Below are 21036 nucleotides of genomic sequence, written 5' to 3' on the forward strand. Positions count from 1 at the left end.
GCCTTGCTTTCATTTTTAATTTAAATAATATTTAATGGTTAAAAATTATACACCCAACTACTTTAAATAAAGAAATAATAGTTATTTAATTAGTCTGATTTAATTTAGCAACTAAAAACACTTTATTTACTTTCAGAGATTCATATCAAGTTTTCGTATTTTAATCTGTTAATAAGAAAATAAGAGTTCATACATTTGTAATAATGTTATTGCCCAAAGATATTGGGATATTAAAATGTGAATAAATGCTTATTCTAGAGGGGAGATATTATTAATATCCTCTGTGTATCATCATTGCATTAATATATATTTTATACAAAATAAAAAATATATATATATAAAAATTGAATATAACAAATAGAATATTATTAACTATGCCATGTATGTCCATGCAAGTTTATTCCTGTGGTCCCTTTTGTATTGATACTCTCGCCTTTTCCTCTTTTTTAAATTTAATTTTTTTTTTCATTTTATGAAAAACGATTTGCGTCAATTGACTATCGACGAAAAAGAAAATGTTGATGTCCCTATTAGGAGCTCCAAAGATATTTCGATCGTCACTTATGATTTCTGTATGGTGTGATGTTTCTCACATACAATCCAATCAATTTTCAGAATATACATAATTCTTTGGCAGATTTATGACATCCTTTAAATGGGTATCTATTATGGAATTAGAGACAAAAATATATCTGTTTTGATTTTTTAATAATGTTGATTTTGAAAATATAGGGAATGGGACCCTTGGTTGTACAACCAATTCCTGCTTGTTTGGAAGGAGATGCAAGGTAATGAAAATCCTCTCCATATCCCTCTAACTCATTCTGACAGAAAGATCTCCCTTCTGATTATTATAACGAGACGTTGGCTAAATTGGTCGAGAGTTTTGTTGGCCATTATAAAAAGTATGATATGAAAAATGCTTCAGTTATGTCGTCGGATCCTATGAGAGTTAAAGTTTGTTTGGACATTCGGTAACCTTTGAGATGACGGAAGAAGTTTGTTGGAGATGATGATATTGTGTTTACTGTGAAGTTTCAATATGAAAAACTGACTATTTTTTGCTATCTATGTGGGAAACTAGATAATGTGGAGATTTTATGTGACTTGCGGCTGAAGTTGAAGAAATAAGATATCAAGTTTGATTGGGGTGATTTCCTCAGAGTACCTGTTCGTTGAAACCAGAGACCAACAAGCTTATAGCTATGTGATTCCAGCAATTCTACTCCGCCGAGATTTTTGGCAGGATTGACATCAACTAGCAATTTTGAAAACACTAATTTGGCAGCACATAATAAGCAATTCTTCTTATTTGGCAAAAGTCAATCCATTGTAAATAAGAAAACTGATGACCATATTATGGACATGGACAAAAATTTTGTGGGCCAAGGCAGTTCTAATAAGCCTGATGAGGAGATTGCAACCCGAATAAATGATGATACTAAAAAGAGCTCAAGAAACACTAAACATAATGTTATTACAGATTTTCCTTTCTCTCAACAGGATGCCTCTAACAACACTTCTGCGAATGTTAATTTGACAGACAACAGTGAAGCGGCTCATCCCGTCAAAGTCAGGATAGCCGAAAGCAATGATCGTCCTGTATTGAAACTACCAAGAACTCAGCAATTCTCGAACACAGCAATCCTCGGACAACTAATGCATTGAAGGATTTGGTTACTAGTTTACAAGTCGGACATTTTATTTTTGATGGAAACAAAAGCTCTTAGTTCTCGTATGGAATTTTTTCGTGATTTTTTACATTTTGATGATTGCTTCTCAGTCAATGGATAAGGATTGGAAGGAGGCCTTTCGTTAATGTGGAAGAGTTATGTATCTATTTATGTGGTTGGTTTTTTTTTTAAATTTTATTGATTCAGTTGTTTCGGAAGGTAATGTTCAATTGAGGTTTACTAGTTATTATGAGTTTCCGGAATCGCAACGACGACGTCAGTCTTGGAACCTTATTCGAGCTTTATCTCGTAGAAGCTCTATTATGTGACTTTGTTCGGGAGACTTTAATGATTTATGCTCGAGAGAAGAGAAAGAATGATGAGTATCTTTGTCAAATTATCTTATACAGGGGTTTAGACAGATACTTGAGGAGTATCTTTGTCAAATTATCTTATACAGGGGTTTAGACAGACACTTGAAGAGCATATGTGCCAAATTATTTTATGCAGAAGTTTGATTTTAAATAATTGTAAATTTTTGTTAGATTCTAAAACTGATATTTCTGTTAGATGAATTTATCGTAATACCACTCTAACTGCTTATATTTTGACTAGAGAATCTATTACGTATAATCGTCTCTGTTTGGGATGATATTCTTTTTATTTAATGGAATTTTATTAATACAATTAGTATTCTTATTTTAAAAAAAAAATAAATAGAATATATAATATAAATAATATTATCTTTTTTCACTATGAATGTGAATATTTAAAATAAAATATACTCAAAATTGAAATTTAAAAGCAAAGAACTGCTATCATATTACCTCTAATTAGGCAGATCCTATTTTTTATAACTTGCTGAAAAATAATATTTAAATGAATAGTCGGTACAATTTTTTAGTGCTATTTTTTTTCTTAAAGATAATTTCATTGGAACATATTTAAGATTAAATTATAAAAGAACACAATATAATTGAGAATATAGTCAACGCTCTAAAAGAAAATATCCTACTAAAATTCAAAGAATTACATACCCAAACAATAACTCAATGGAGATCTAGACCTAATTGTATTAGTTTTTCTCATTTTGAAACCACCAATCACTCAAAAGTGAATTTCTTGCCTCACATAAAAGAGGCTTTCTTGCCTCACATAAAGAATTTATCTCTTTCTTTTTTCTTTAATCGCAAATACCTAATTGCATTAAAATCAAAATTACAAGCACAATTTTTTTTATAAAAGAATCGAACCCATCGAAACAAAGTAAAAAAAACACTCAGAAACTTTACAAACAAATCTCAAACTATAGAAATCGATGCACAACACTGAATTAGCGATCATAATTTAAATTCATAGCGAACACACGAGAAAATAACATAATATTGTTATAATATATTATTTTTTATAAGCAAGTGAAAAGCTCAAAAAATTTTAAATTGTCTAAATAATGAAATTAAAGAATAATTTTGTAGTATAATTTTATTTAAGAAAAATAAATTAAATATATAAAAAATTAAAAATATGTCGATATATTCATCATTGTTGATAAAAGGAAATTATTAATATATATATAAATATGATGTCTCAATTATATTTCATAGCAAAATATATAATTTGAATAGAAATAGTAAATCAATCTAACGAATTACGTTAAATATTTTTAAATAATAAAATTTTATATTATTTCTTTGTCCAATAAAATAGAAAAAATGTCTTATTATATCCGACCATATGCTTTTTTGATAATTCTATTCTTTTTATCTTTGTCACTCACTCATATATTTATATATATGGGTTATAGATGTTGTAGATTTTCGGATATTTAAATTATAATATCATATTACAATATAAATAATTAAATAATATATTAATAAACAATAAATAATAAATTGAATTGTATGTTATTTTACTTATTAATATATTATTTTCTGATAAATTATTTATAAAAAATAAAGAATTTAAACCAAGCACAGCCTAATTTTAATTACTTTCAACCCAATAAAATGGAAGAATAGGCAGAACCCGTGGATTTCGTTGCATACAATAATAATTCAACTTTCATATAAAATAATTAATTCATTAATGCGTTTGCAAAAAAAGTTAAATGGTAAATGAAAAAAATAAAATGAATACTAATTACATTATTTAAAATAAAAAATAACTCTTTTTTTTATTAAAAAGGTATTTTGTTATTACTTTTTTAAATAATTTAAAAAACAAAAAAGTGAACAGTATTTTTGTCTGAAAAATGTTTTTCACAAAATAAATGAATATTTAATTTATAATTCTCTAATCTGCTTTTGTATTCAAAATAGTAGTATGCAGTGTTTTTTTCATTTATTTAGACTTAAATATTATATATATTATAAACATTTTTAATTATATTATATATTTGGTGTAACATGTGTATATACATTCATTTATAAAAATTATATATATATATACAGATCTCATTTTAATATATATACAAATTTCTATTTATAATTTTAAATTTCAACAATAAATAAAATGCAAAGGTATATATAATTAAGTAATTAAATTGATAATAATTCTTTAAATGCATTAGCAGGATTTGGATTTGAATCTCTATTTTACTAACTAAAATAGTTAACCTACTTCTAAATTGGGTTCAGTAGGTTAACCGTTAACTAACCAGTTATGCAATGAATTCACCAAAATCAACTCTAATGTAGGTATTCCCATTCCCCTATAATTTCTATTAGCAGGTTAATTTGGCACAAATGATTTTGCAATAAAATAATTTAAATAAATTTTTATAAAATTATTTATAATTTCATTTTCATAGGATGAAAATTTTGTAAGTTAAAATTTTTTAATATTCTTTTATTTTAAATAAAAATTCAATTAAATTAAATTTTTATAAAATTTCTGATTTCAAACTAAAAGATTAATGTTTTTCATTTTGAAATGTTTCAAAATATTATTTATTTTATTTGTTTACATGATAGTTAATATATAAATTAATTATTATAATTATATTTAATTTTATATTATTTTTAATATAAATTTTTTATTAATTGTTTAAGTGAAAAGTCAATTCATTTTTCAAAATTTGATGCGATTGAGAATAGTAAAAAATGATTGGTCATTCTATAAAAAGAAATAAAATGAAGTAGTTGACATTAAATATAAGTAGATTACTTGAGTTTAAAATACGTATATAACAATGCGTATTTTAAATTATGTAAATGATTTGCATTTATAATGTAAAAAAATAAAGTTAGTCGGTGATTTCTCCGAAAATCTAATTAGTATTGGTTAATAAATAAGAAATCTCACATTTGCATGTATAATGGATCTACTATATAATTTTTTAATGGTAACTTAGATATTATGAAAAATTCGACTAGACATACGATGGCGAATTTTTCTATCGTTTTAAGTATTGGCAATCATGATTATCGAGTCTCTTTTCAATTTGTACCGACTGAATGTCATGATTTATTAATATATTACCACGTTATTAATATATTACCACGTGACTCTATTGTATGGTGACAACACATGTCGCATATTGGATGAATATTATGTCAGATCAGAAGTCCCTCACTAATCTTTAAATATTTAGATTTGAATAATACAACTGTTCTTATAGTCTTAGATGTTCACGTTTTTTCACTTGTACTGGTCATACATATTATTTTATCTTGCTTCTTGAATTACATTTAAACCAACAATTAGAATAACTGTATAAAATTTATCTTTCTCCAGTTATTATTACTTTCGCTTTCTATTATTTTATTCTACTCCAAAAAGACTCGACCACTCGATCATCTATTTCGCATTTTCAAAGATAATTCATTTTTTCGCTATCTTTTATGACTTAAAGATAAATAGGTCCTCTTCGCCTTTTTCTTTGAATGGTAGTTCAACCTCTGGCTCTTTTTTCGGTAGTCTCATTTATTCACTAATTTTCATAGTTTTACTGAGAGCGGTCTATAACAACGATATTCTTTTGGTAATCGATATCTCATTTCTATTTATTGAAAGAGACATAGACCGTCATCACGACTATTATCATTTTTTTTTAGATTTTTCTGAATTTCTACTCTTAATCTGAATGTTTATAGAGTTATAAACTGTTGTTGAAAATACTATCATTATTTCAAATAATATGTTATTAATAATAATTTTATTGTTTAAATAAAATTATTTAAAAATTAATAGAAAAATTATTTTTAAATTAAAATAATTATATAAAATTTTAATTTATATAAAGAGGTAAAGTGAAAAAGAAAAAAAAGAAATGGATGGAGTATAAAATTACATGTCTGAATTTTCGATTAAATCGATTCCGATGGCTATTACGATAACAAATTAACAAACACATCATTGGAATTAAAATATGAAATTACCCACATACTTTTGTTAAGGATTAAATAAATTAATTGTAACATTTTTCCAATAATTTTACATTAAAAATCAAATAGGTTATATCATATTACAATATTAGTTTTTAATAATAAAATACAATCTAGATATTTTAAGTATTATTATTAATTAAAATAGTATTAAAAATGAAAATAATAATTAAAAAAAGACTTCAAACCAAAAAAACAAATATAAATTTTAATACTATTTTTAATTAAAAATAATATCCAAAAATTGTAGAAATTACATTTATTATTAAAAATATAGAAATTGTCATTTTAAAAAAGTTACATTACAAGACCCACCACCTAACTAAATTGTCAGAGATCACATCAGCACTGTTCAGCATGTGATTGATACGTGCTGCCCACGCCCGATAGCTAGCACGTGAAACCGAACCAGAAATTTCGGTGCAATTTTGCCTACCAGCTTAAAGAAAAAGAATTATCCATACATAATCTCTAAAAGTAAAATTATCCAATGGAGTGGCTTTGGCCCCAAGGCAGACATACGTGTGAATAGCGTGTGACAAATTACAAAGATGGTGTTGGGATGAGCGATATGTGTTCCATAAGAATGGAATCATTTATTAGTGGAACAGAGTATTCATCACGTGCCATAATTCCGAAAGTAACTGATTTTTCTTCTCCTCTTCTCTTCTCTTAAGCCAATATATATATATATAAAGTTAGGCCACCGATTTAATTGAAATCTGAATACATGCCTGACCGGCCGGCCACCACCCAATCTCTTATTTCTTTCTGCATAAAAAATTTCACAACTATTTATTTATTATATTTCATTAGTTGCATAATTTTTATTTATTTTTTATATTATGCATAACATATAAATTAAATATTATAAATTTATTTTAATTAAATTAAAATATTATATACTATTTTAAAAATAATTAGCCAACAGAGCTTAGAGTGAAAGTGAGTATTTAAACTGCTAAATGTAGTGTTTATTGTGTTTTTTTTTTTAATTTTTTTATTAATTTTAATTATAGGTGGATAATTGATTATTGGTTTTAAATTCGTTTTTATTGCAAGAGAGACTGTCGGTAAACTATGTATAACGTTCCTCCCCCTAGTTTGGAAGATTCCCTTACATTGAATTTTGATTTTGTCCTTAGTTTATTGTCTATTGATTAAGACTGTAGCAGACAGTGAGGGTTTTTTGGTCTTTTTAAGTCTCCTTTCGCTTTCGTTGGGCTTTGAGTGCCCTTTCTTTTTTCAGTTTGTAATCTAATGTATTTTGGGTCTATTGATTAATTCATATCCGCAATTGGGAGGGGACAAATTCCAACCAATCCTTCAAATCCAGTGGTTAGATTTTCTTTTCTTTTCTTTTCTTTTCCCCTTTTTTCTTAAAGAAAATGAGAGATTCGTTAAATATATAACCACACAAACTTTACGCATATAATTATTATAAAAAAAATAAAAAAACATCAACAAAAAATTTTATGGATAGTTACTAGAATTTCATATAGCATCGCTAAATTACTCATCAAATACCGATAAAATTTTAAGGCATTGGTAAATTTACCAATATTATATTTTATTGAAAATTTTTATATTTTATCATTAATTTTATTAATGAGAAAATTAAATCTAATGAATTAATAATGAGCATTATCAATAATAATTTCATCGGTATATTTTTAAGATTATTATTTAATTTAGTAATTTCATAGATGATTACTAAAATTTCATCGATAATTAAATGTACCAATGACATTGCAATGCTGGACAAGGCGTAGCTAAATTACTCATCGAATACCGATGAAATTTTAAGGGGTCGGAAAATTTTTCAACGCAAAATTTTGTTGAAAATCCTTATATTTTATCGTTAAAATCCTTATATTTTGTCTCTAATTTTATTGGAGGGAAGGTTGAACCCAACTAATTAAAGATCAAGATTAACAATAATAATTTCATCAATATATTTTTAAAATTATTATTTATTTAAATTCATATATTTTTATTGCTAAATCCAACAAAATGATGACAATTTTACCGATAAATAGTTTGATGGAATTTTTTAAAAGATTTTAATAAATTTCTATCAAATTTTTATTTTTATTAAAAGATATGGATCCAATATTTTATTGACAATTTTTTTATTTTCTTTTTTAAAATTATCGGCGATATGCATTTTCCCTTCTTAACTACTCCTACCGAGACAACCAATACAATTTATTATTTACAAAATAAAAATTTTAATAATAAATATCCTGCATAATAATTTTATTAACAACCTGTGATAGAAGTATACAAGTTGTCTGATCATAAACATTTATTTAACTTTATTTCCCAACCATTCATCTTTTCTTATGAAATACATACGTCAAAGGCCATATAAATTCAAAAAGAATGCTTAAAAATTTAACACAAATTCATGGAAAATTGTAAAATAATACAATTGAACCATGTTTCTTCAGGTGCATTCAACTTGCAGATTCTGTAGGACTGTAAAACTTATATAAAATTTGACCCTTGATGCTGACTCCACATGTTCTTTCAAGGTGTGAATCTCCCCAAACTTGCAGAAACAGACAGTTAAGGACCAAATATAAGAAGTGAATAAAATATATAAGTTTTATAACTCACTATAACATTGAGTCACTATGTCTACCAAAATTCTTAATAGAATTAAACAATGAACAGAGTTTCAAAGTACCTAGCTATTATTATATTCATTAATAAAATAAATTAAGATAAATCAGTACCTTGGGTAGTAAAATACAGTAAATGGGATGCTATTAGTATCAGCAGCGGCAAGAATTCCAATATGCATGTTGCCACTGGATATGACTGATGAACAGAGTGCCCATTAATTATCTCTTCATCAAATCAGAATTTTACAGCTAAAAACAAGCTGACTATTGTGTATACCTTATGAATAGAATATAATCATCAGCAAATAGTCTTTTTGTGCTAACAAAGAAGCTCCAAACTGAAGTTCATATCAAAAGCCACCTGAAATTGTTTGAATTTTATGTTTATACATGTTTAAAAAAATACTGCTGCAAATATCATAAGATACAAGTATTCTGCCCACAAAATGCAAATATCATAACTAAGGAGTTGCAAAAGCATAAAAGGACAAGCTTAACTTGAAATAAGAACATGCACTTTTGCAAACCATCACAACTTTATCTTATAAATCCTACCTTTTTCTTTTTTCCATTTCCTCAAGACAATCTGCGGGTTGCTTCATCCTTATACATGCTATAAAGTATTCCACAATCTCTGTATAATGACTGCACCATGTATGAGAGAACAATATTGTGAATTTCATGTATTTGATGGCCTCTAAAAAATATAATAAGGAGAGATAAAGCAACATTCGATATGATATAAAATACACAAATTTTCACTAGTCAATAATATATAATTTTTAAAATACATTTTAAAAAATTCATTTGTGATAAAATGAGTCCTCCTTAAAATGTAATATTTTGAGATCCAGAAAATATTTGTGAGATTAGTCGGGAGTCGGGAAAGATCACGTAGACTCTCTTTTATTCTTTTTTCCTTTTGTTTTCTAGTTACGCATAACCGTCAGACTCTTGCATGGTGAGTGTATCTCTCTATTTATTGTGCGGCTATTTAATTATTCCGGAGGACGTGTTCATAAGGGTGCGAAGTGACTGAGCCTGTTTTCTCAACTCTTGTCACATCATTAGTTAGTCAATCTTCTGGCGTGCCTGTTAAAGTTCGGCTTGTTTAGTGTGTTATTGTTATTGGACTGGAGCATGCGATATTGGGGGAGGTCTGATGAGCTTTTGGCCTATATTATTCTCCAGAGCTCCGCCTCACCCCCGACTGAGGAAGCCTGCTATCATCAAGATGCATAAAGCTTCTCCTGCTTCATCATGTCCACAGTATTCTCCGTGAATCACTGCATTTCAGCATGAAATAGAAATGCAACCATTTATTATTTAATTAATAAACAACTATTACAATTACAAGAATCAACCAAACAATAGTAAGTAAAACCTTGAATCAGTTTGAAACTCGACTCAATGAATGAAATTTAACCGAAGAGGAAAGCCACTCCTCAAACACCCCACCTCTCCCCACCCCCCTCAAAGAAAAAAAAAGGACTAGAAAAAATCAATTAGAACAAGATTGTGCATCAATTTCAAGTAGTTATCAAGATTAAAAAGAGGATTAAATAAATTATTTGAGTGAATGGTACAAAATATACAGCCATAATTATCTGAAATGAAAAACTTTCTCGCTAGATTGAATCAGCTCCTCCTCTTAACCATTAAAGCACCACTACAGCCCACAATATAATATGGTCCTCAATGATCAAAGAATATATTGTACAAATTGGTTTTATAGCATGACTTCTGCTAGTTTTATAAGAAAATCAATACGCAATGGAGAGAATGGAACCATATCGAGACCTACTGGATGCATGTTGCGCGACTGGACCAGGGGAGGCGACCTATGCGATTGGACCAGCGGGGCTGCAGGATGTGTGTTTTCGTCGGTTGGAGGCGAGAATAGAACCAGATACTTGCGGGAGGTGGGCTATCGTGGCTGGAGGCGAGACTTGACCAGCTGTACGACTGTCGAACGTGCGCCTGAAGGATGCGCTTCTCTCAGCCTGAGGTGAGCGGCGGTGGATGACGGCTGGAGGCGAGGCAGAGTGGGGTTGCTTTGAGAAGTGATAAAGGGATGGACTACTGTGAGGCTGCTTTAAAATATTTTAATTTTTAATTATTAATTTACTTTTAGCGATGAAAATATTTCATCGGTAAATATATAATTTATTTTAGAACTTTACGGATGAAACTGTTTTTTCGGTGACTATTATTTAATATTTTAATTCTTAAATTTATTATAATTTAATTTTCAATTGTTCATTTAATGTACCAACGAAAGAATTCATCGGTGCTTTTATCCTTCATTTTTTAAAATTTTTAATTTTTAATTTATTTTAGCAACGAAAATATTTTGTCGGTGCATATATATTTTAATTCTTAAATTTATAATAATTTAATTTTCAATTATTCATTCAATGTACCAACGAAAGAATTCATCGGTGCTTTTATTTTTTATTTTTAAAATTTTTTAATTTTTAATTTTTAATTTATTTCAGCAATGAAAATATTTTATTGATGCATATATAATTTATTTTAAAATTTACTGACTATAAAATTTTGTCGGTAAAGATTATTTAATATTTTAATTCTTAAATTTGTTGTAGTTTAATTTTTAATTATTCATTTAATATACCAATAAAAAAATTCATCGGTATTTTTATCATTTCTTTTAATATTTTAATTTTTAATTATTATTTATTTCAGCGATAGAAAATATTTTTATCAGTTTATTTTAAAATTTTACCTACAAAATGGTAACGGTAACGATTATTTAATATTTTAATTTTTAAAATTATCGACTATAATATGTTGTTGGTGATTAGAGATAAAATCTGGCATCGGTAGTTTTTTCTCAATTGTCATTAATTTTATCTCCAATAATTACTTTTATTACTATTGATGAAAAATATCACTGATAAAATATCATTATAATTATTTTATTTTATATTTTATATATATATACATATATATATATATATGCTAGTAATTTATCATATATATATAAAGGACAGAAATAGAAGGAATGCAAAGAAGAATCGGGGATAAAAAAGAAAGCTAAAAGAGGTGAAAAAAAGGAAAAAAGGAATTGTTTTTTTTATAAAAAGAAAAAAAGAAAAGAAAAGGAAAGAAAAGAGAGTAGATTTCACGTGGAAAATGAAATAAACGTTTCCTTGTCATGGGCGATAGTTGTTGCCCTACTTATATGCGCTGCTTGTACAAACTTCTTAGCTGTGAAAAAAGATACGCTTATTTAGCCCATTATACAGTACAAAAATACGATTCTCATGTTCCTATGCTATATTTATAAGCCACACTATATCCCCTGCTTTCATTTCTTTCTATGCTTAATTAGATATGTGTTTGGATTCCTCCGCTCCCCTTTCTCTTTCTTCTTCTCTTCGCCTTTCTTCTGTCCATTCTTGAATTCATTCTTTCATTTCTGATTTGTCAACACTAACAACCATGAGACGAAACTGCAACCTTGAACTCCGCCTTTTTCCCTTCTCCGATCCCGACTACCATCCGCCGATACTGTAAGTTAAAGTTCTCTTTCCCTCTTTGTGATTGTATATATATATATATATATGCATCAACTTGTTTAATTATTGATGATGATGGATTTTGATGATGTTTTGAAGGGAGAAGGAGAGTAAAAATGAGCAAAGCCCACAGCAAAATCAACAGCTTACTATTTTCTACAATGGAACGGTTTGCGCTTGTGATGTTACGGAGCTCCAAGTATGTTTCTCTCTCTCTCTTTTGGATTTCATTTACTTTGATGCATACTCGGTAATAGGCGAAACCTCTGATTTAATGGCTATTGTTGGAAAAAATTTTGAAACTGAAACAGAAAAATTGTGTAGAATCTGAGATGTCGTTAAAGTGTTGAATTCATTGTTTGAATATAGAAAGATCTTAAATACAATAATTTTTAAATTTATATATACCTTTTTAAATTTTAATTTTGATATAATTGGGTTGTTTTTATGATCATTATAACTAAGAAAAATTTTTTTTTTGAAAGAACTAAGAGATTTTCTTGAATAGATATAAATATGCAGTGTAATTTATAATATTATTAACTTACGTTCATACATGCATGTATAATCTAAATAATATGGTGGTACTTTTAGATGTAAAATAGTCTAATTCCTTTCGATTTGAAATTAAATATTACCTTGTGTTTACATGAGATAATTTAAAATATGAGATTTAAATTTAATAAAATTATATATTTTATTATTTTAATTAGAATTATATATATATATATAGGGAAAAAATATACTAAATTCATCATTTCAACTTTTTGATATTTAATTAATTATATCGTTAATTTATTTAACTTTTATTTATTTCATAAAAAATATTTTCTTCATTATTTTGTATTTGAACGCTCAAAAAAATTATTTAACAAAAAAAATATTTTTATAATTAAAAGAATATTATTAATATTTAAACATAAATTTATTAATATATTTTATTTTTTAAATTTAAATAAATAATAAAAAATAAGTTTTTTTAAAAATTTTTTCTATACAATATTTTCTGAAAACAATATATTTCGCCAACAAATTAACCTATAAATATTTTTTTTAAAAAAAAATTACCGTGTTTATTTTTGAAAGTTTACAAAGCTTAGGTACATAATTAGGCATACATGTGAACGAAAAACTTAAAAAAAAAATGAAAGGGGCCCATACCGACAAGTGTACGGCAAGACTCCAATTTCATGGAACTTTTCAGAGAGTTGAATGCAATACGCGGAGTTTGACTCCATCAAATTAGAACACGAGATTTTCATGTCTATTTTTTTATTAACAAAAGTTATTCGAAAGAAGAAAAAGGAAATTCAAAAGTTTATTTAATTCTCCGTTACATAATTAAGGAAAATATATATTATTTTGACACGTCTCAAAGGTATCTCTCCAAAAAAAGTTGGTAGGAAGTAAGAACATATACTAATAAGTCCAAATATAAATAATTTAATTAAAGTAAGAAAATTAACATTATATTTTATTGTGGGTGTGTAACAGGCGAGAGCCATTCTATTCCTAGCAAGTAGAGAAATGGAAGAAAAACAGAGAACCCCAACCCCAACTCCGACGCCGACTCCAAGTGGGTCAGAAGTAGCTTCTCCAAATTTGCCATCTCAACTGTGTAGCCCTATAGCTGCTGGTCTTTCGATGAAGAGATCCATCCAACGTTTCCTCCAGAAGAGGAAGCATAGGGTCCAAGAAAATTCTCCTTACAATCATTAATTAATCTTAATATGCATGCATGGAGCATTAGTTAGCTTTTGAATGAGAAATGAAAAACTGCTAATGTAGGATAAATTTGAGTTAATTATTTAATATCTAGCTCTCTAGAGGAATCCTTCGGATGAATGGATATATCTGCTATGAGGTTTGTAAATGATGATTAATTATTGTATTATATATGTATGAGTTAATAGCTGATGTTCTCTTCTTACAATTATAATACATATCTTTATTGTTTTTTTTTTACTTGCTTCTGTATATTCTCTATATATATTTCTATGAATAAAAATTAATTCATATCATTCTATATAAATTTATAATATAAATAAATAGTTATATATATATATATATATATAACTTGTACTCACAATTAAAATATATCTGAATAAATTTGAGAGATTTTAAATTTTACTCTCGTAATATTCAGTACTCAATTTTAAATATATATATATAATTTTTTTTAAGTCTAAATTCTTTAAAACTTTCTGTTGGCTCTTGAAAATATGAATTTTTTAGACTTTATTGGTTGTAATAAACTATAATTCAACTTGAAGATATAGCAAGATCGAAGTGGTGAATTTGGATAGATATTTTCAAAGAATATTAGAGCACGTTTTTTCAGTGAATTGAAAATTCCTGTTAGTTTTGGACTTATTCAGCTACTTTGGTTACGCCTAACTTAATTACCAAAATTGTTAAAGCTAAAAAATAAATTTTATTTTTATAAAAATAGATTGATTTTTTTATATGATCATAATTAATTATTTTATTTTTAAAAATATCTAGAAATATTTTTTATAAAATATTGGAGTATATTAATCATCACATGCAAAATATATAGGAAATCTGATTTGGAGAAACATTCTCTTCAATTTTTTTTAATAATTCATAAATTTGTATCGATTTAGAATAGATCTTCATATATATTCGAATTATTTATGGTTAGATGTTAATTTATATATTTAATTTTTTCCTATTTATATTATGTTTTTCTGCTGGTTAAAGATTTGTTTTATTTTTAAGACTATTATTTGAACATGAGAACCACTTGTTTTAATAAAATTGTAAATTTTAAAAAATAATTAAAATTGACTGTGGAAAAGACTATAATAGCCACAATAACTTCTAAATAATTATTTAAAACTCTCTATAATATATTTATTTTAAACTAATGAAATATTTTTTGAAACATATTGATGAAAATAAATAAAATAAAATCAGTGGGTGCTCCAGAAAGACAATGAGATATCTTATGATTTGATGCCGCACCAATGAATTTAACAACAACAAATTCTTATCCTTTGGGTATTATTATTATTATTATTGTGATTAAATCCAGGATCGAGGAAACTTCCTTTATGTGAAAGCTGCTGCTCTTGATGACATGTTTTCATTAAACGTGTAAAACGCAACATGTTTTGTCTGTTCTTTCCATGAAAGCACTATGGTTTTAATTATTACATTAAGAAATTATTAATTATTCATAAATTTAGAATTGATGTGACGATTTTCGGTGGGGACTAATGAAAAAGTCGGTCTCATTTAAAAAATGAGATAATAACACTGAAAATTTATAATTACACTTTATTTTACAGTTAATTTCTAAATTTAATATAAATTATTTATTATTTTATGTTTTATATTTAAATTGAATATTGTGAGTAGTCCATATTTGACTGAATTAAGTCATATGAGACTTAAATGTGCAGAATAGCTAGTGTGGCTCGAGGCAATGTCTAGACATCTAGCTAGGAAGCAACAATTGCAATTTCAATCTTATTATAATACCATTTCAAAAAAAAAATTATAATAATTAATTAATTAATTAATTAAGACTTCGAAATTTCAGCTGTAATAAGATATATAAATAAAATGAAATCAATTTTTAATGCTTAGCAATGGATGCAGCAATGGAGTAGTCAATATAAAATACACCATCAGGAAATTGGAAGGAGGCTTCCAAGTTTGGGGAGAGAATGTGCAAAGGAAAATTACCAGAAGCTGTTTTTTTGGAAAGAATTGCCTGAACTTCAATTCACAGGTTTATTGAATATTTAATTTTATCATAAATATTACGCTTAATTCAAAATCTAATCATTTTTATTAAAAATATTATGTTTCCTTAAATTTATTAATAATTTTAGGTGATATTATATATAAATTATTTTTATAGCATAAAACTGTAGGTAGCGATTATAATTTATGTTTTATAAAGTAAAACATATTTTTTAATAATTATTTTTAGATAAATTAAATAAACTAACTGAATAATAATAAAATACATTCATGCACTCACAATTTTAATTTAATAATAAGTGCATTTGAATAAATATGAAAGATCTCATATTCTACTCCTCCAATTTTATCATCATTTCAAAAAAAAAATATAATAAACTCATAAAATTCATCATAAATTATTAAATCAATAAAATTATTTTATTAATACTAACTTTGCCTAATCTGATTTAATTCAAATATTTGAAAACATTTTTCATATGGTAGATTTAAGTTTTAGCCTCCCAACCCCAAATTCCTCTACTAAAAAAACTTAACTTTACTTAAAGTCTAATATTTTGGCTAATATTATGACGGTTGTTTTGTTTTAAGGCGCATGATCATCGCTGTTGACCTCTGCACAATATCTCCCCCTACCCTTTGAATGATTCTTTGTCTAAGCTCTGATTTATTTTCTAGGTTATTGGGGTCCTTCCTTGTTCTGGATTTGTGAATGGTTGTTTGGTCTCGTTTTTCAAAGTATTTATGTTTTATTGGAATTGGTCTCAATCGGTTTTAGTAGAAAAAGGAGCTCAGTTGCTCCAAGGTGACAACGACAAAACCATTCTTTGTTATCCAGGTGGCTCTTGGGGTTCTACCTTGGACATGAGCTTGACTTTATCTTTTTTAATTTTGTTGCGTTGGACTTTGGGTGGCTTTGTATTTTAGCCAGTTTAAAGTCCAATATTTAGCAAATTAATATAAATTATCAAAACTTTTAACAGGACATTCTTATGGTTTTTAAAGTCTTATCTAGAAATTTTGTTTTTGGGCCTTGGGCGTTGGAATAGGGTCTTGGTTCTGAATCTATATTCTTCTGGGCCTTGTTTGGATTAACGAATAAATCTCGTCAATGATTGTTCATAAGATAAAATTGATTCTCTTCATAACAGTAAGCCAATATGTTATATCCAACAAAAGTTCAACACTCAGATTCCGCTTCGCACTTCTCGGCCAACTTGCAAGACCCTGAGGTAATTCTTGCTTCTCCTTTGCTTTCCTTGTTAATCTATATTATTGAGCGCCAATATTCAATTTCTTGTTTTAATTTGGATGTGAAAGAATAGTAAAGAATTTAACTCGTTTAATTAGTTTAAGATATTCCTTCTACAATTTCTGAAATCGGTTGGGAGAAGAGTGGGAGCTCCAAGCTAAAGTTTAGTCTCAGGTGAAACCTACCCATGATTTCTAGTGAACCCAAATGATCTTCTGCTTGAAAAATTTCAGCTCAGGAGCTATAACCATCGAATAAGCAATGAATGTTTTACTATTTTCTTACATGCTCTTGTTATGGAAAGTTATCACTGTTTATCACTTCAAACATACAATCATGACAAGAGGAAACCAGTGTAGAAAGGGTTTGTGCGAGATTTTTGTTTGATGAAGAGAATGTAACCCTATTTCTACTTATTGTTTGCTTTTCTGTTTTGATGAACTTATTGTTTATTGTACATCACAGTGACCATGGATGCTGTTGGCTCTATTTTGGGAACCGTGAATTTATTATGTGCGCCCCTTTCAAAAAAATTCTCTGCTTTGAAAAGTTTTCATCAACTTGTAGAAGTAATTCATATCAGGATGGAAGAACTAAGTGGTCGGGAAAATGATGTCAAAATGGAGATTGAGAGGGGCATGCTGCATCCAAGCAAGAAGCTGAAAAGTGAGGCACATTTGTGGCTTAAACGTGTGGAGGAGGTAAGACATGAATTGAGCAGCATAGAAAATTATATTAGTGAAAAAGGGAAATGCATGAAGGGTTGTTTTCCTAATTGCTATACACGATACAAAGTAAGCAAACTTCTTGCTGAAAAGATTGAAGAAGTAAATGAGCTTCAAAGAAAAGGAGCGTTTCCGAATGGTTTGTTTGTCGACTTTTTGCCAGAAACAAAAAAGAAGATGCCAACAACATTGATGGTTGGTAAAACAACACCCTTGAAGGTTTGCCAGGAAATTTTGGGATGCTTGATGGATGAAAACATCAGTAAGATGGGAATATATGGGATGGGTGGTGTTGGAAAGACAACTATTATGATGCAAGTGAACAATTTAATCAGTGGAGACCAGAGGTTTGACAGTGTCATTTGGGTGACTGCGCCAAAAATCTTCAGCCTAGAGAAATTGCAAACTGGCATAGCAAAAGCAGTTGATTTGGACCTCTCGGATGATGATATCACTAGGAGATCAACCATCTTGTTTGACCATCTGCTAGCCAGGAAAAAGTTTGTACTCATTCTTGATGATTTGTGGTATGGGTTTTCTTTAGAGGAGGTGGGGATCCCACAACCAACTAATGCAAATGGTTGCAAGTTAGTGGTTATCACTAGACTCTTAGAAGTTTGTCGGGGCATGGAAACTCACAGGGAAATCAAAGTAGATGTCCTTTCTAAAGAAGAGGCATGGGACCTTTTCATTGATAAAGCAGGAAGAGATGCAATACTTTCTCCTGAAGTAGAAACTGTTGCAAAGCTGATTACTGAAGAGTGTGGCTATTTGCCACTTGCGATCATTACTGTAGGACGAGCAATGAGGAAAATTGATAATGCAAGAATTTGGAAGAATGCATTGGAAGAACTGAAAACTTCAAGAGCTGAAATTGAAGGCATGGAAGAAAATGTCTTTGCACGTTTGAAATTTAGCTACAACCACTTGAGAAGTGACAGGGTCCGAGCTTGTTTTCTGTATTGTGCACTGTTTCCTGACAATTACAAGATTGATGTTGAGGAATTAGTGGAGTACTGGATGGCAGAAGGATTGATAGATGAAGTGGGAGATAGGGAGAATGAGATAAACAAAGCACATGCAGTGCTTCAGGAACTCAAAGATGCTTGCATGTTAGAGAGTATAGGAACTAAGTGGGTGAAAATGCATGATTTATTAAGGGATCTGGCGATTAAAATCACTGGAAGGAGTCCTCGGTTTATGGTAAAGGCTGGTATGAGATTGAGAGCTTTTCCAAGGATATGGATGGAGGATGTTGAAAGGGTTTCCTTGATGGAAAATGACATCAGGATTCTTCCAGATCATTCCAATAGCGTAAATCTGTACACTCTGCTCCTACAACAGAATCCTCTCTCATATATCCCTGAAAATTTTTTTGTAAAAATGTATAAACTTAGAGTTCTTAATTTTTCTGGCTGTCCTATTAAGTCAATGCCAGATACACTTTCCAGCTTACAGAACCTCCGTGCGCTCCTTTTATGCTTTTGTGATCTTCAAATTCTTCCTTCATTAGCAGAACTCAAGGAGCTGAGAGTACTTGACCTTTCATATACCTTGATTGAAGAGTTGCCACATGGTATTGAAGGCTTGGTAAATCTCCAGCGTGTTGATCTTTCTTATACAGAGGAACTACATGTATTCCCTACAGAGGTCTTATCAAAACTATCCCGTTTAGAAAATCTATCAATGTTTAAAAGCCGATATAGATGGTCACTGAGTTCCCGGCGATTGGATAATGGAGCAAATCTTGAAGAAGTCATAAGCTTATCACAATTAACTAGTCTTGGTCTCTCTTTTGAAGATCCATACAGTTTCAATAGCTATGTGAGTTGTGGACACTGGCAATTCCTAAAGAGCTACCATATTGGTATAGGACATTTGTCTAGCTTTTTACCTGTTGCTAAAGACACTTGTAGTGTAGAAATTCAAGGCTGTAACGTTATTTCTAGTGAGAGTTACATTCTGCTCCCAGACAACACTCAGCAGTTGGCACTGCAAGGTTGTCATGATTTTGATATTTTGTCAAAACTGTCTAGTATATCAAAACTCACCGACTTAAAGGAATGTTATGTCTCCAGTTGCAGTGGGTTGGAATATATAACAGTGGCAGATGACAATACTTTTCCAAGCCTCAAAAGGTTGGTCCTGTGCAGGCTGCAAAACCTGAAGGCTCTATGCAATCAAAATGCAGTAGGCTGCAATGTCCTGTTGAGTTTGAAAACCCTGCATATCCATAACTGTAATAGGCTCAGATGCCTATTCTCAGTTGGTCTTTTACAGTGCCTCCAAAATATTGAAGAGATTGAGGTATGGAATTGTCGTTCGCTAGAGGTGATAATTGATGAAGAGATACCTAGCTTGTCGCTTCCACGGCTACTTCGATTGTACTTGTCAGCATTGCCTAAACTGGAAAGCATTTCCAGAAGGTTATGTGTCTGCAACTCCCTGGATTCTATTGATGTTTGGGACTGTGGAAAGCTAAAGAAGCTCCCTTTCTCTGTGGACCCTTTGCCTTTATCCCTCAAGCACATCAGGGGAAGCAAGCAATGGTGGGATGGGTTGGCTTGGGATGATCCTGATGCTCAGAGTTATTTTCTAGCTTTCTTTAAAGAAGACAGGTAGAAGGAAAACCACTAGAAGTGGCAAGAAACTGAAACTGAAGTTAGATTCATATAACATGTAAGTACCCATTTTAAATAGCTCGACTAGATTGCAAAAATGGATTTCAGTGCATGATATTGTTGACAAATTCTATTGTTCAGATTATAATTACAAATTAAATAAATTTTTATTTTTTATTTTGTATTTACCCCTCAGTAAAGATGTAATATAAACCATTTGATGAGAACTTCTTATGATAATTACCATGGCAGATTGAAAAATGGTTGGATATGTTACATTCATATCTTTAAATTTTTATTTTATTATATCTTTTTTATTTTTTTTTCTCAATTTTTATCATTAATAATGAAAAAAAATATCCCTGAAAATAAATAATCGCATCTCTAAATTTATCATTGTGTGCATTTTACTCCCATGTTTTTTTATATTATTTTTTAAGTTCTTTATCGATTATCTTTAATTTATTGATTAA

General features: G+C 28.8%; 2 protein-coding genes and 1 long non-coding RNA gene across 3 annotated transcripts; 2 read left to right on the forward strand and 1 right to left on the reverse strand.

Moving 5' to 3' along the window:
- Positions 1–8200: 8200 nt before the first annotated feature.
- LOC110601381 lies at positions 8201–10797 on the reverse strand. The gene is made up of 5 exons (XR_002485817.2): positions 10493–10797; positions 9244–9974; positions 8966–9049; positions 8800–8884; positions 8201–8612 (listed from the first exon to the last, which is right to left on the reverse strand). It is a non-coding gene; the product is annotated as an uncharacterized LOC110601381 (long non-coding RNA).
- A 1127-nt stretch (positions 10798–11924) lies between these two features.
- Positions 11925–14195, forward strand: LOC110601327 (protein TIFY 5A). The gene is made up of 3 exons (XM_021738423.2): positions 11925–12224; positions 12330–12429; positions 13725–14195. The coding sequence occupies exons 1-3, from the start codon at positions 12154–12156 to the stop codon at positions 13947–13949; spliced, it is 396 nt and encodes a 131-aa protein (XP_021594115.1). The 5' UTR covers positions 11925–12153; the 3' UTR covers positions 13950–14195.
- A 2497-nt stretch (positions 14196–16692) lies between these two features.
- On the forward strand, positions 16693–20744 carry LOC110600954 (disease resistance protein At4g27190). Its single transcript, XM_021737907.2, has 2 exons — positions 16693–17197; positions 17683–20744. Exon 2 carries the CDS (start codon positions 17688–17690, stop codon positions 20562–20564), a length of 2877 nt encoding a protein of 958 aa, XP_021593599.1. The 5' UTR covers positions 16693–17197; positions 17683–17687; the 3' UTR covers positions 20565–20744.
- Positions 20745–21036: the final 292 nt, after the last annotated feature.

Source organism: Manihot esculenta, chromosome 15 (assembly GCF_001659605.2).
Source record: "Manihot esculenta cultivar AM560-2 chromosome 15, M.esculenta_v8, whole genome shotgun sequence".
In the NCBI taxonomy this organism is placed as follows: domain Eukaryota; kingdom Viridiplantae; phylum Streptophyta; class Magnoliopsida; order Malpighiales; family Euphorbiaceae; genus Manihot; species Manihot esculenta.

What these genes read in the sequence shown, in the direction of transcription:
- LOC110601327 (XM_021738423.2), top strand. Translation starts at nt 12,154, where the DNA reads ATGAGACGAAACTGCAACCTTGAACTCCGCCTTTTTCCCTTCTCCGAT. An exon ending in GACTACCATCCGCCGATACT is followed by an intron (nt 12,225 to 12,329) that starts GTAAGTTAAAGT and finishes GATGTTTTGAAG; the next exon opens with GGAGAAGGAGAGTAAAAATG. An exon ending in GTGATGTTACGGAGCTCCAA is followed by an intron (nt 12,430 to 13,724) that starts GTATGTTTCTCT and finishes GGTGTGTAACAG; the next exon opens with GCGAGAGCCATTCTATTCCT.
- LOC110600954 (XM_021737907.2), top strand. Translation starts at nt 17,688, where the DNA reads ATGGATGCTGTTGGCTCTATTTTGGGAACCGTGAATTTATTATGTGCG.